We start from the raw sequence: 16,024 nt of genomic DNA, 5'->3' as shown, positions 1-16,024 counted from the left end.
TTGATCAATAAAACTCTTAACTTCACACTTGAAACTGTTTTATTTATTCAACACAGAAATTAAAGCACACTTGTCTGGATGGTTTCAGCCAATCAGAGTCCAGCTCTGCGTCACTCGTCCTTCCTCTTCTTTACTTGACTCAGCCCCTCCTTGATGTGTCCCACTGCATTCTGATCTCCAGCTTGCTGCGCCAGACGCAAAGCCTCCCCGTAGAACCGGACGGCCTCGTCCAGTTGACCTGAAGACGCAACGTTAGCCACAGGACCCTGAAAGTGTCAGCAAGTGACCTCTGACCTGTGTGCAGCAGGATGCCAGCCATGTTCCCTACAAGAACATGTAGCTCCGGGTGTTCTGAGGAGCGACCCAGATCCACCGCCTGCCGGATCAGCGCTAGGGCATCGTCATGGCGACCCTGCATATCCAAGATGGTGGCTAGGTCGCTCATCAGGACCACGGTCTGGCGGAGGGACACAGACTGGGTCTCAAGAGTCTGGCTTACACGCTCATTTCTGTATAGGACTCACCTGGGGGTGGGACTCCCCCTGCTCCTGGCGGCAGATGCTCAGAGCCTTCTCGTAGTCGGCGACAGCCTGCTTCAGGTGCAACGTGGACGCTCGGTACCGAGCACGCGAGTCCAAACACAGACCGAGCAGCAGGCGGGTGTCCTTCCTTAGTACTTCCTGCTCGTCTTCACACATTCCATCAATTTTCGTTACCGTCGCCAACAAACTCGTCTCACCTGTCCGATCAGCTTCTGGCGTCTCCTGAAGCTGCTGTACCTTCACCTCCAGAGTGTCCAAACAGAAAGTGAAGCCGTGCTCCGCAAGCTCCGCCCTCACACGCACAAACGCGCAGTAAAGCTGTGACAGTTAACGTAAGTAACGTGCGGTCTTACTTGTTCTGCTCGGCGTACATGGCGGCGAGTTTGAGGGACATCTCAATAAAGGCGTTGTCGTCCTGGAAAAGGAAAGCCGGTGAGCGTGTGCAGATGCGACGATGGAGGTGAGACCATACTTGCCAACCCTCCCGTTTTTTCCCGGGAGACTCCCGAATTTCAGTGCCCCTCCCAAAAATCTCCCGGGGCAACCATTCTCCCGATTTCCACCCGGACAACAATTTTGGGGGCATACCTTAAAGGCACTGCCTTTAGCATCCTCTACAACCAGTCCTCGCGTCCGCTTTTCCTCCATACAAATAGCGTGCCTGTCCAGTCACATAATATATGCGGCTTTTACACACACATAATTGAATGCAACACGTACTTGATCAACAGCCATACAGGTCACACTGAGGGTGGCCGTATAAACAACTTTAACACTGTTACAAATATGCGCCACACTTAGGGCTGAGCGATATGGCCTTTTTTTAATAGCTCGATATTTTTAGGCCATATCGCGATACACGATATATATCTCGATATTTCGCCTTAGCCTTGAATTAACACTTGATGCATATAATCACACCAGTATGATGATTCTATGTGTCTACATTAAAATATTCTTGATCATATTGCATTAATATATGCTCATTTCAAACTTTCAGACAGAGAAGGAAATCACAACTAAGTCAATTTACCAAAACTGTATTTATTAAACAGTTATTAAGCAGTGGCACAAACATTCATGTCATTTCCAAAACAGAAAGTGCAAGATTGTCAGAGACATTTTAAAACAAGCTATCAGTGCACTTTTGTGCATGACGTCACTAAGATGACTTATCAAAACAACACTAAATTAAAGTGTACTTTTTGTACAGAACGCCACTACAATAGTTTAAAAACATGATGTCACACAAGATATTTCAATAAGTGTGAAATAGAAATGAGCTGCATAATAGGAAATCAAATAGTGTACGTCCTTCGCTATGAGGTAGGTTTCTGCGAACATTATCTCCTTTTGTCGTGGACTCTTTTTTTCATACAGTGTTCTGGAAATGTTTGCCTCTGCATTTTGATGGTGTGGCACCGAACGGAGATGTTGACATGCGGAGTAAGCACTCTTCATTCTCTAGCGGGTGACTTTTCAAATGATGCTACATATTAGCAGTAATGCTACTTTTTGTAGAAACGCTTTCGCCCCACACTTGACAAATTACGGTTGTCTGTTCGACATATTCCCACTTGAAGCCAAACCACCGGCAGACGATGGACCCCCTGCTGTTTTTCTTGGGAATTAATTCTTCCTTCATTTGTTACCAGATTCGCACCTTCTTTCTCTCGTCTTCCCACTCGCACCACAGCTAACTTTAGCCATGCTGCTACGTCTCTGCGCCGCGAGGGCGTATACGTATGTGACGTATGACGTGACGTGTGTAAGAAGGTGCGCTTGTCTGTCTGTGAGAAGGAGACACAAGAAAGAGTGAGAAGAGCCTGTCGTGTAATGCCAGCAGCTAAAAGCAACTGCGTGAAAACCTATACTCCGATATCACGATATAGTCATTTTTTATATCGCACAGAGACAAACCCGCGATATATCGCCCAGCCCTAGCCACACTGTGAACCCACACCAAACAAGAATGACAAACACATTTCGGGAGAACATCTGCACCGTAACACAACAGAACAAATATCTAGAACCCCTTGCAGCACTAACTCTTCCGGGACGCTACAATATACACGCCCCGCTACCACCAACCCCCCACCCCGCCGTCCCTGTCCCCCATCGCCCGAATTCGGAGGTCTCAAGGTTGGCAAGTATGGGTGAGACCGACCTGCGGCATCCCGCCTGCCAGCATGAAGCTCATGGCCGCCTTAAAGAGTTTCTCAGCCTGCGAGAACCAAGAGTCAGGATGCTGTCGCCGTGCGGCCACGTGACGGGCAAATGGTACTCACGTGGTCCATCTGGCCTTGGATGTAAGCCAAGTTGGCCATCTAAGTAAACAGTGACAAGTCAAAAGGTTGCACATCAGCTGACCGCGTGCGAGACTACCTGGCTGTAGGCGTACACTATGGCCTGGTGATTGTTTGAGTGGTGAGCCATGGCGACTGCAGCATGGAGAAATGTCGACGCCTCCTCCAGCTGACCCCGTAAGATGCTGAGCTGCAGGTGTGGTCACATGACACATGTCGGTCATGTGACAGCGTCCTTTAAGGCACACAGTGGGAGGAGCAGTACCTTGGCCTTCTTCAGCAGCAGAATCATCTCGTCTTCTTTCACTTGAGCGTCTTCATCATCCGAGGCCAACCACAACGAAAACGCTGGGGAGCAAGTGTGCCATTAAATGGAATCGTCGATGGGAGTGTGACGTCACGTACCTGCTCCCGCCCACACGCATCTCCTTCCTCTCCACGGCACCTTCGCCCAGCCGCCAAGGTGCTTTCTAGTTAACTGCCGGGGCGTCCCAGTACTGCTCGTCTGGAGCCCGACAACCCTAAAGATCTCCCAATTACATTCCCGTGTTGGATGTCGCCTTTTCAAATAAGTCTCACCTGTGCAGCTGGGTGGATAAAAGCCTGCTGGCACGCAGGGAGACACCGCGTACACACGCCGCCATCTTTGTTATTGACGTGGGAGCGGAAGTGATGTTTCCTTTTCACCCGTGACATGCACTCCAGTTTTCTTCTTTTACAAAAATGGGTTTTGAGACATTTTACTTTATTTTTATTAGTACGTCAACCAATTAATTCAATTTGTTTAGTCATTTGACCTATTAGCTTAGTGCTTTTTTATTAGTAATTATTACCATCCCAAAATTTATTTACGAGTCATTTTTACAGTTTAAGTGAGTCATATAACTTTTAATGTATTTTATTATCTATGTGTACTATTTGTGTATTTCGTTCTCATTTTAACTAATATATTTTATATGCAATAGCCATTTAATTTAATAATGCATTTCCCCCCAGCATCCAAAGTCCGTCCCACAGGAAGTCCCAAGTTTAAAAAAAAGTTTTTTATTTATTTCTATTTTTATTTCTTTTTTTTTTTTACCTTTCCTTTCTAATCCATTTTCTACCGCTTGTTACTCTCGGTGTCTCCTAGCCGCTCAGGCAAATCATATTGTCTAAAAAGGAATTTTCACATCGATAACGTGACAATGTTAAATGTTGATGAACATCAATGTTAATTGATGTTAAATGACAAAACGGATTATAAAGACTATGTATATATACATATATATATATATATATATATATATATATATATATATATATATATATATATATATATATATATATACAGCCTGGCCCCCGGCCAAATTTTTTTAACCCAATGCGGCCCCCGAGTCAAAAAGTTTGGGGACCCCTGGTTTAGTTAATAATAATACCTGGGATTTATATAGCGCTTTTCTAAGTAGCCAAAGTCGCTTTACATGTAGAACCCATCATTCAGTCACACCGGGTGGTGGTAAGCTACTTTCATAGCCACAGCTGCCCTGGGGTAGACTGACGGAAGCGTGGCTGCAATTTGCACCATTCAATTTACCGGTGTGAGTGGCACCGGGGGCAAAGGGTGAAGTGTCCCGCCCAAGGACACAACGGCAGCGATTTTTGGGTGGTAAGAGGCGGGGAGCGAACCTGCAACCCTCAGGTTTCTGGCACAGTTGCTCTACCCACTACGCCATGCCGCGTTGTTACCTATTACCGTATTTTTCAGACTATAAATCGCAGTTTTTTTCAGTTTGGCCGGGGGTGCGACTTATACTCAGGAGCGACTTATGTGTGAAATTATTAACACATTACCTTAAAATATCAAATAATATTATTTAGCTCATTCACGTAAGAGACTAGACGTATAAGATTTCATGGGATTTAGCGATTAGGAGTGACAGATTGTTTGGTAAACGTATAGCATGTTTTGTATGTTATAGTTATTTGAATGACTCTTACCATAATATGTTACGTTAACATACCAGGCACGTTCTCAGTTGGTTATTTATGCCTCATATAACGTACACTTATTCAGCCTGTTGTTCACTATTCTTTATTTATTTTAAATTGCCTTTCAAATGTCTATTCTTGGTGTTGGGTTTTATCAAATAAATTTCCCCAAAAAATGCAACTTACACTCCAGTGCGACTTATATGTTTTTTTCCTTCTTTATTATGCATTTTCGGCCGGTGCGACTTATACTCCGAAAAGTACGGTACTGTATTAGTGAGTCTTCCTAATGAATTATATTTTCTACTAGTAATTTTACCTATCATTTTGTTTTATTATGCAAGTCATGTAATGTGCTGATGTACTCTGGAAAATAATTTGTATAACGATTGTTCACAAGAAGCAGCGCTTACATTACAGCTCTCAGCAAAGCTGCTCAAAAAATAAAAGGGAACACTAAAATAACATCCTAAAATATTATTACTTTCTCCTTTATATAAATGAATGTGTTGACAAAAATCAATGGAAAGCAACTTTATTAACCCATGAGGTCTGGATTTGGAGTCACACTCAAAATCAAAGTGGAAAAAGACTACAGGCTGATCCAACTTTGTTGCAATGTCCTTAAAACAAGTCAAAATGAAGTTTAGTAGCGTGTGAGTGTGGCCTCCACGTGCCTGTATGACCTCCTTACAAAACCTGGGCATGCGCTTCATGAGGCGGCCGATGGTCTCCTGAGGAATTTTCTCCCAGACCTGGACTAAAGAATCCGACAATTCCTGGACAGTCTGTGGTGCAATGTGGCGTTGGTATAAGCCTGGGCCAAAAACACATTATGCTTGACGACATATCGACCAACAAATTACTGCTGATATACGATATTCCGTTTTTGGGGGGACCAAATTAATCACTGATGTGATGATTATACATAATGAAAGTACACCCTTTTAAATGCAATTAGCTATTTCTTGTATATTTCACATTGAATTAAATAAATGTAAATCTCCACGTTAAATAAAAGAAACAAAAAAAAAACCATTTAGTTCTCAGCTGTGCTAAACAGTCTCACATATGCACATGTTTTTTCTTTCCCAACTTGGTCATCAAAGGGTATCTTCTTTGATTGTCAAGCCACCACATTAAAGGGATCGAAATATGCATCCAGCGTATCTTCTTGGAGGAGCTTGGTCTGCTCTGCATAAATCTGAACTTGTTTACAAACTGCGGCCAGTGACTGACCAGTAATTTGGTGAGCTCTTCCGTTCTGAAGGTCACTTGGCCTCTTTTGGGGGGTGCATGAGGTTCATTCTCATTTCCTTCAGCAAAGAAAACTGTGCTGCAGGCTCACCACTGCTGCCTTATTGACTTTCTTTTGGCTCTTTTAATTTCAGCAGCTCTTGGACAAGCAGATGTTTGACATCATCCAATGCCTCTGTCTAGACATCTTGCATCCAAGATAATGGATTTTCTCAGGTCTTTGATTGCAGGTGAGCTAAATTTTTCACTCAGTACCCTGCACGTTTCATCGGGTCCCGGAGAAAAAAAGGTACCCTTGAATCAATTCCAGTACAGGCTTAACGGAAGACACGTTGGCGTATTTTTCTACTGAGAAGACAACTCTGAAGTCAGCTACTGGCTTCAATGTTGCGTTGATGGACTGTCTCCAACACAGAAACATCCTGCCAGGTTGGGGGGAAGTGGCCATGTCTTCTGTCCTCAACTAGGACACGTTTGATGGCTGGGAGCTGCCTCAGCTCCCTCCCCCTTTTTTTTTCTCTTCCATATGGGAAATATATTTGTTATTCTTCATTTAGCTGGTGTACATCAGTGTTATACAAAAATGTTTTATATTACTATTTTTCATTATAAGCATATAGCTTTGACATCTTCCTGAAAACTGGTGACCACGACTGACATTTGAGTTGAGCAAAACTGTGGGCTATTTTTTCTGCTATTTCTATTTCTGACCAAAGAAAAAAAAAAAAAAATTTAATGTCAACTGCAGAGGACATGGATTCTCAGAATATTAAAATGTATCTTTATATTAGATACAAGTACTTCAACAAATCTGGAGGTCGACAGCGCTCACTTCACAAGATACGGCTCTTCAATACAAACGTTAGGTCCGTCCTGCTTTATGGCTCTGAGACATGGCGAGTTAAAAAAAGCTCCAACAAGTTAGTCGTTTGTCAATAGAAGCCTCAGAAACATGCTCCAGATCTGATGGCCAGAAGTTATTACGAATGACCTGTGGGCTAAAACCCATCAGATTCCGATTGTGATGGACATACACTGCAAACACCTGCATCCAATATCACCAAGCAGGCATTAGACTGGAACCCAAAAGGAAAGAGGAAAGTTGGCCGACCGAAACAGACTTGGCGCAGAAGAGCAGAGAGTAAAAAAAACAAAACAGAACCAGGTTTTACTTTTAGATTAGTTTATTTCAAGGACAATGCAATTTCATAAAACACATGACTACACATGGTTAAATAAGCCAGAAGGCTAGTTTTCATCTGTAGTCCCCTGGCCATGATGTAAAAGGCATTAAAATTACAATTTAAAAGAAAAATAATAAAAGCACAATACGATAAAAAATAAAATCACATTTTAGCATCACAACAGGCTCATCTTTTAGTGCTGGCAGCTGTAAGCACTAAGTCAAATTTTAAATTTTTTTGTGAAGGCCTTGTAAGTTGTGACCAGTTTAACCTCCTCAGGTACTGAGTTCCACACATTTGCACTCCTTACTGACCAGGCCGACTTACTGAATGAAAGTGCTCCTGAGCAGAGGTATATAACAGTCACTTCTGACAGAACCTCGAGTGACACACTCACAGCTGTTTCTTTGGCTGATGAACTCTGCCAGAGGATCTTGAGCCAATTCATGCAGTACTTTAGGTCACTTTTAAGTCTGCAAATGTGTGAAGACTGTCCCAGTTTAAAATACTGTTGTTTTTTTTATAAATGGCAGTGATGATAGTGCCTAGGTTTTTTTATCCAGGTTTTATTGTTGGAGATATGTTGCAGCCTTATGTTCCTGACGGAATCAAGAAGATATATTCTGGTTCTGCAGGTCAACGTCTGCAGAACCACATCTTTAATGGGGTGTCTTGCCAATTGCCTATAATGTCCACCTGTTTATTACATTTGTACAACAGCATGTGAAGTTGATCGTCAGTAAGTGTTGCTTACTAAGTGGACAGTATGATTTGACTTGAGTTACATTGAGTTATTTAAGTGTTCCCTTTATTTATCTTTTGCATTGGTACTTCAAACCCACCTGAGGTGCTGTGATCCGGTCTGTAGAATCTGAAAACAAAAAACAAAACATAAGACAGCTGACCACACCCTGCTGACATCACGCCACACATGCAGAGGATCAGATAAACGCTTCGGTCGATTTTTTGTCAACGCGCCGCTGAGAACAAACTGCTAACAACGCTACAATTCGGCCTTTTGTTTACATCATCTCCACGCATAAAACCCCACCCTATGTGCGTCTTCACTCACCGACACGTCCGCAGCAGGCTGGATGACGTTGCGTCCTCAAGGTGTCCTATGGGGTCCAAATGAGACAAAGGTGAGCATGCAGGTCACGTACAGGGGGACTGTTTAAACAGTTGGGATTTTTGGATCAGAACACGCCTCGGTCTAGTGACGTCACTGCCTCACGTGAACAAACCGCCAGGGTGAGGTATCAGACGGCCTTTTGCGTCATCACTTCCAACAGTCAAACAAATACGCCAAAATGGCGGCACCCATCATAAATGTTATGTATGAATCTTCATAAAGACCTTTTAAAAAGGGTACAGCAATAGTATATAGATTTTAAACAACACTTCCCTTATTACTTTGCAATGCCCATTGTGAATGTAAGTACGGTACATTGAGCCACAACCTAATTATTGTTGTCACATTAGTCCTTTTGCATTGTAAAATGTTCATCTTTTGCAGTGCATGTAGTAGTAGGATCTGTCTCGTGCATGAGCTCACTCACGCCAGCTACAATGGTAGTGTAAGAAAAATAGATATAAAACCTACACTTGTAGTGTTAAACTTGAGGTCATAAGATATCCAGTTAGAATCGTTTCTACATTCTTTAGTGTTGTCCCCCTTCCCTAAAACTGACTTTAAGCTCCATCCCCTACCAAGACTGTACAATTTATCCATTAGTGTCTTCCCCTGCAACCTCTATTCCCTGGACTCTATCAGCACATGTTGCACATTTTCAACAACCTCACATACGTAACTCACATTTATCTGTTGCCGCTTTGCCTAACACGTGTAATGTTGCCCTCAGACCAGTGTGCCCTAACCTAAGTCGTGTATACACAACCTCCTCTCTCCTACAAGTTCCATATATACATAAGTCTCCGCTTTTCTTCCCTGAAACCCACCGTTTCTGCCAGGAGTCCCTAATTGCTGTATTAATCAGTGATTTTACCTCCCTTATTCCAACAGGGATTTTAATTAAATCAATCAAAGTTGACTTATATAGCCCTTAATCACAAATCTGGAGGTAGACTGTGCTCTCACTTCACAACAAGATACGGCTCTTCAATACAAATGTTAGGTCCGTCCTGCTCCTTGGCTCCGAGACATGGCGGGTTACGAAAAGCTCCACCAACAAGTTAGTCGTTTGTCAATAAATGCCTCAGAAACCTGCTCCAGATCCGATTGGCCAGAAGTTCTTACAAACAATGACAGGTCACCACCTGCAGAACCACACTTTTATTGGGGTGTCTTGCTAATTGCCTATAACTTCCACCTGTGGTCTATTCTATTTGTACAACAGCATGTGAAATTAAGTCAGTAAGTGTTCTTTCTTGCTTTCTTTAGTTTATTTCGAACATGAACACACTTACATCATACAATTTCATATCATTTCATTTTACATCATGCCCGAAAAGGAGTAGGAAGAAGCAAAGCTTATTTAATCCTACCCCTTTCTCACTTCAAGCGTTTACAAATATATAGAATCATTTACTGACCTTTTATATAATAAAATAACATCTATGAATTAGTATACAACAGTTTTGTAATATGTAATTAATTAATTCAGTCATTATTAACATACTGAGATACTTTCAACCTTATTTTCAATAAGGTTGAAAGTATTTCTCATAATTCTTCTTTTTTGTACTCTGTAAGCACTATTATTTTGAACAACCTCTTAAACTGGATCATATCAGTACAATTTTTAACTTCTTTACTTAATCCATTCCATAATTTAATTCCACATACTGATATGCTAAAAGTTCTAAGTGTTGTACGTGCATATAAATGTTTTAAATTATTTTTTCCTCTAAGGTTATATTTCTCCTCTTTAGTTGAGAAGAATTGTTGTACATTCTTTGGTAGCAGGTTATAGTTTGCTTTGTACATCATTTTAGCTGTTTGCAATTTTACCAAATCACCAAACTTTAATATTTCTGACTTAATAAAGGGTTTGTGTGTTCTCTATATCCAACATTATGTATTATTCTAACTGATCTTTTTTGTAACACGGTTAGCGAATGTAGCGCACATTTGTAGTTATTTCCCCATATTTCTGCACAATAACTCAGATATGGTAACACTAGCGAGCAGTAGAGAATATGCAGTGATTTTTGGCCAAGGACATATTTTGCTTTATTCATTATTGAAATGTTTTTTGCCACCTTATGTTGTATGTTTTGTATATGAGATTTCCAGTTCATTTGATCATCTAGTAATACTCCCAAAAATCTAGTTTCTTTTACCCTTTCTATGTCTACTTCGTCTATTTGTATTTGTGTATGATGCTCTTTTCTACTATTACCAAATAGCATTATTTTAGTTTTACTGAGATTCAAAGATAGTCTGTTTTTGTCAAACCATCTTTTTAATTTGTTCATTTCTTCTGTTATTATTTGTATTATCTTCTGTGTGCTCTCTCCTGAACAGAAAGCAGTTGTGTCGTCTGCAAATAAAACCAACTTTAAGTCCTTCGTAACCTTACAAATGTCGTTTATATAAAGATTGAACAATCTTGGTCCCAGTATTGACCCCTGGGGTACACCACAGGATACATCTAGCCGTGGTGTACCCCAGGGGTCAATACTGGGACCAAGATTGTGTTGCTTACCGAATGGACAGTATAATTTGACTTGGAGTTACATTGTGTTATTTAAGTGTTCTTTATTTTTTATTTTTTTAGCAGTGGTACTTCAAACCCACCTGAGGGGCTGTGATCACATGACCGGTCCGTACAATCTGAAAACAAAAAACAAGAACATAAGACAGCTGACCACACCCTGCTGACGTCACACCACACATGCAGAGGATCAGATAAACGCTTCGGTCGATTTTTTGTCAAAGCGCCGCTGAGAACAAACTGCTAACAACGCTACAATTCGGCCTTTTGTTTACATCATCTCCGCTCATAATACCCCGCCCTCGGTGCGTCTTCACTCACCGACACGTCCGCAGTAGGCTGGATGACGTTGTGTCCTCAAGGTGTCCTATGGGGTCCAAATGAGACAAAGGTGAGCATGCAGGTCACGTACAGGGGGACCGTTTAAACAGTTGGGATTTTTGGATCAGAAAACGCTTCGGTCTAGTGACGTCACTGCCTCACGTGAACAAACCGCCAGGGTGAGGTATCAGACGGCCTTTTGCGTCATCACTTCCAACAGTCAAATATTTACCTGACACCTGACATGTTAGCTACTTCTTTGTTTATAATCTTTATAATGTCTATTTTCTATTTCCTGCTGGATCTACTCTCCATTTTATGCTGCTGTCACATATACTGTATATACTGTAATATTGTACATATGTTATAGACATAATATAATATATCTATGTATATATATATATATATATATATATATATATATATATATATTATTCTGTATACATATGTATATATTCGTATATATATATATATATTATTCTGTATACATATGTATATATTCGTATATAGGTTAGATTTTTTAATCGCTATATTAGTCTACCGGTAATTATACCTGCATTGTCCTTCCCATCCTTACACTTTCCATCATTGTAACTGAGCTACTGTGTTGAACAATTTTCCCTGTGGATCATTAAAGTTTATCTAAGATGCCAAAATGCTGTCACCCATCACAAATGTTATGTATGAATCTTCATAAACAGCTTTTAGAGGGGTACAGCAATAGTCTATAGATTTTAAACAACACTTCCCTTATTACTTTGCAGTGCCCATTGTGAATGTAAGTACCGGTACATTGAGCCACAATCTAATTATTGTTGTCACATTAGCCCCTTTGCATTGTATGTTGTAGTAGGATCTGCTCGGTGTGTGAGCTTGAGGTAGTTTAAGAAAAATAGATATTAAATAAGTGGTTCTTAACCTTGTTGGAGGTACCGAACCCCATCAGTTTCATATGCGCATTCACCGAACCCTTCTTTAGTGAAAAATAAAGTGTTTTTTTTCCAAATTCAAGACAAAGTTATGTTTTTGGTAACACTTTAGTATGGGGAACATATTCTAAGTAACAAAGACTAAATTTAGAGTTATTTGGACACTAGGGGAACATATCCTAAGTAACAAAGACTTAATTTAAGAGTTAGGGCAGTGGTTCTTAACCTTGTTGGGGGTACCGAACCCCACCAGTTTCATATGCGCATTCACCGAACCCTTCTTTAGTGAAAAATAAAGTTTTGTTTATTTTCAAATTCAAGACAATGTTTTTGGTAACACTTTAGTAAGGGGAACATATTCTAAGTAACAAAGACTAAATTTAGAGTTATTTGGACACTAGGGGAACATATTCTAAGTAACAAAGACTTAATTTAGAGTTATTTGGACACTAGGGGAACATATTCTAAGTAACAAAGACTTAATTTAAGAGTTATTTGGTTAGGGCAGTGGTTCTTAACCTTGTTGGAGGTACCGAACCCCACCAGTTTCATATGCGCATTCACCGAACCCTTCTTTAGTGAAAAATAAAGTTTTTTTTTCAAATTCAAGACAAAGTTACCCAGTATATGTTTTTGGTAACACTTTAGTAAGGGGAACATATTCTAAGAAACAAAGACTACATTTAAATCAAATCAAATCAAATCAACTTTATTTATAAAGCACATTTAAAATTTACCACAGGGGTAGCCAAAGTGCTGTACAATGAACAGGTTAAAAGATAAAACGAGTACCGAGCAAACACAACACAACACAAACAGAACACGATAAAAAATAAATAATTAAAATAGAATAAATAAAAACATAAAAACAGGTTCACAGCAGGTGTATTATGGGGCGCCATTGCAGGATGGATATCACGCAGTGTTAAAAGCCATGGAATAAAAGTATGTTTTTAAGAGAGATTTAAAAACAGGAAGAGAGGAGGCTTGTCTAACACTCAGGGGTAGGTCGTTCCAGAGCTTGGGAGCAGCAACGGCGAAAGCTCTGTCACCTCTAAGCTTCAGCCTTGTGTCAGGGACCGTCAACAGCAGCTGATCGGCTGATCTTAAGGATCGGGTGGGGCAGTAAGGCTGAAGGAGGTCGGAGAGATAGGTTGGCGCGAGGTTGTTTAGACATTTAAAAACAAATAAAAGGAGTTTAAAATTGATTCGGTAACGCACAGGGAGCCAGTGAAGGGACGCTAAAATAGGGGTGATGTGCTCACTTCTGCGGGTCTGTGTTAGCAGACGAGCAGCAGAGTTCTGCACGAGCTGCAAGCGGGCGAGGGAGGCCTGGCTAATGCCTACATACAGGGCATTACAGTAATCAAGACGAGTCGAGATAAAGGCGTGGATTAATTTCTCAAGATCATGTCTTGATAGAAGCGGTTTCACTTTCGCTATTTGGCGTAATTGATAAAAGCTTTTTTGAACGACGCTGCTGATTTGTTTTTCGAATTTAAAATCTGAGTCAAACTTTACCCCCAGGTTTGTGACACAGTCGCTGAGATACGGGGTCAGAGTGCCGAGGTCAACGTTGGGGGAGGGAGAGCGACTTGGACCGAACAACATAACTTCTGTTTTATCTTCATTTAGGCTCAGGAAGTTAGCTGAAAGCCAGACTGATGTCGTGCAGGCAGTCAATAAGACGTTTAGAGTTATTTGGACACTAGGGGAACATATTCTAAGTAACAAAGACTTAATTTAGAGTTATTTGGACACTAGGGGAACATATTCTAAGTAACAAAGTCTTAATTTAAGAGTTATTTGGTTAGGGCAGTGGTTCTTAACCTTGTTGGGGGTACCGAACCCCACCAGTTTCATATGCGCATTCACCGAACCCTTCTTTAGTGAAAAATTAAATGTTGTATTTTTTCAAATTCAAGACAAAGTTATATGTTTTTGGTAACACATTAGTATGGGGAACATATTCTAAGTAACAAAGACTAAATTTAGAGTTATTTGGACACTAGGGGAACATATCCTAAGTAACAAAGACTTAATTTAAGAGTTATTTGGTTAGGGCAGTGGTTCTTAACCTTGTTGGGGGTACCGAACCCCACCAGTTTCATATGCGCATTCACCGAACCCTTCTTTAGTGAAAAATTAAATGTTGTATTTTTTCAAATTCAAGACAAAGTTATATGTTTTTGGTAACACTTTAGTAAGGGGAACATATTCTAAGTAACAAAGACTTAATTTAGAGTTATTTGGATTTTGGACACTAGGGGAACATATTCTAAGTAATAAAGACTTAATTTAGAGTTATTTAGTTAGGTTAAATTAATCAAAAGTTACTCACCAGTTACTGTACTTGTGTGGTTACTTTTACATAATACTTAAATTATTTGGATATATTACTCAAAATTAACGTTATTCCTAATTGAGTAAAATGTATGGCTACTCGACCAACATCTGAGTATCATTAAATTCCTACTCGCAGCATGGCGAGTTTGAACACAAACTTACGTTACGACCTAACAAGAAGAAAACGTAATTCACAAATAACTAACAAAAGGAGCTAGGGAACATTGCCTTCATTCGACGAAGGTAACAAAGACGCGAAAAAAACTTAATGGCGTCTACACACGTTCCCATTGATAAACTAGACAAGGCAGCGTGCTGTAGCAGCCATGCTAGCAACCTGCCTACTTGGCGGCCACCTTGGTGGGGGCAACTCTAACGTTAAAGTCAACCTATTACTTTATCTGCAACGTCAAAGCCCGTAGTATTAAAATCAAAATGTGTTTTGTTTGCTTTATTTCTTACCTGTGAAAGGTCATCCCTCCTTTCCTTGTTTCAACTGCGCAATGTGCGCGCAACCTCAATATAAATTGCAGCTCAAATGGGGGCGTGTCCTTCATTTTATGGCGGGTCGCAACCAACGTAATAGGTGCATACCGCCACCTATTGTACTGGAGTGTGTATTCTCCGGGTGAGTACCGGTACTTAGTTTACAGTCGGACTGTATTGCTTAAACTAACCGTAAACAACACAACAAAAACAAAAAAACGAAAAAAATAAACCTACACTTGCAGTGTTAAACTTGAGGTATGTAAATAATTCAATGTACTGTATATGTAAATAATTCAATGTAATAATTCAATGTATATGTAAATAATTCAATGTATACACCCTGATGATTATCTTGTGTGATGTATGTATTATGATGATAGTATATATGATAGTATATATCTGTATAAGTCTGGACCCCGACTTAAACAAGTTGAAAAACTTATTCGGGTGTTACCATTTAGTGGTCAATTGTACGGAATATGTACTTCACTGTGCAACCTACTAATAAAAGTCTCAATCAATCAATCAAAGATCATAAGATACCCCGTTAGAGCATTTCTACATTCTTTAGTGTTGTCCCCCTTCCCTAAAATTGACTTTAAGCTCCAACTATGCTGTACAATTTTATCCATTAGTGCAGTGGTTCTTAACCTTGTTGGAGGTACCGAACCCCACCAGTTTCATATGCGCATTCACCGAACCCTTCTTTAGTGAAAAATAAAATGTATTTTTTCAAATTCAAGACAAAGTTATATGTTTTTGGTAACACTTTAGTATGGGGAACATATTCTAAGTAACAAAGACTTAATTCAAAGTTATTTGGTTGGGTTAGGGTTCGGGTTAGAGGGTTAGGGCCAGGGTTAGAGGGTTAGGGTTATAATAAGGCCATGCCGAATAAGGCATTAATAAGTACTTATAGTTAAGAGCCAATATGTTACTAATTTGCATGTTAATAAGCAACTAATTAATGGTGAATATGTTCCCCATACTAAAGTGTTAACA

General features: G+C 40.3%; 1 protein-coding gene across 3 annotated transcripts in view; it reads right to left on the bottom strand.

Moving 5' to 3' along the window:
- Positions 1-21: 21 nt before the first annotated feature.
- Positions 22-16,024, bottom strand: part of ttc19 (tetratricopeptide repeat domain 19) — a 21,765-nt gene continuing 5,762 nt past the window's right edge. Inside the window, exons 2-13 of one of the 3 annotated variants that reach the window (XM_061979223.1) lie at positions 11,259-11,304; positions 11,021-11,056; positions 8,333-8,378; positions 8,103-8,131; positions 3,114-3,196; positions 2,928-3,038; positions 2,831-2,869; positions 2,710-2,766; positions 896-957; positions 525-834; positions 295-457; positions 22-238 (exon numbers count right to left, since the gene is read on the bottom strand). In XM_061979223.1, coding sequence (XP_061835207.1) covers positions 111-238; positions 295-457; positions 525-834; positions 896-957; positions 2,710-2,766; positions 2,831-2,869; positions 2,928-3,038; positions 3,114-3,196; positions 8,103-8,131; positions 8,333-8,378; positions 11,021-11,056; positions 11,259-11,304 — 1,110 coding nt within the window. In that variant the 3' untranslated portion in view covers positions 22-110. Of the gene's footprint in view, positions 239-294; positions 458-524; positions 835-895; positions 958-2,709; positions 2,767-2,830; positions 2,870-2,927; positions 3,039-3,113; positions 3,197-3,253; positions 3,370-3,427; positions 4,045-8,102; positions 8,132-8,332; positions 8,379-11,020; positions 11,057-11,258; positions 11,305-16,024 lie in introns of those variants that run through there. The other 2 variants (XM_061979224.2, XM_061979222.2) reach the window with 2 other exon arrangements.

This window comes from Nerophis lumbriciformis, linkage group LG19 (genome assembly GCF_033978685.3).
Source record: "Nerophis lumbriciformis linkage group LG19, RoL_Nlum_v2.1, whole genome shotgun sequence".
Taxonomy (NCBI): domain Eukaryota; kingdom Metazoa; phylum Chordata; class Actinopteri; order Syngnathiformes; family Syngnathidae; genus Nerophis; species Nerophis lumbriciformis.
The sequence above is the reverse complement of the archived record's forward strand: the minus strand, read 5'-3'. Positions and strand labels throughout refer to the sequence as shown.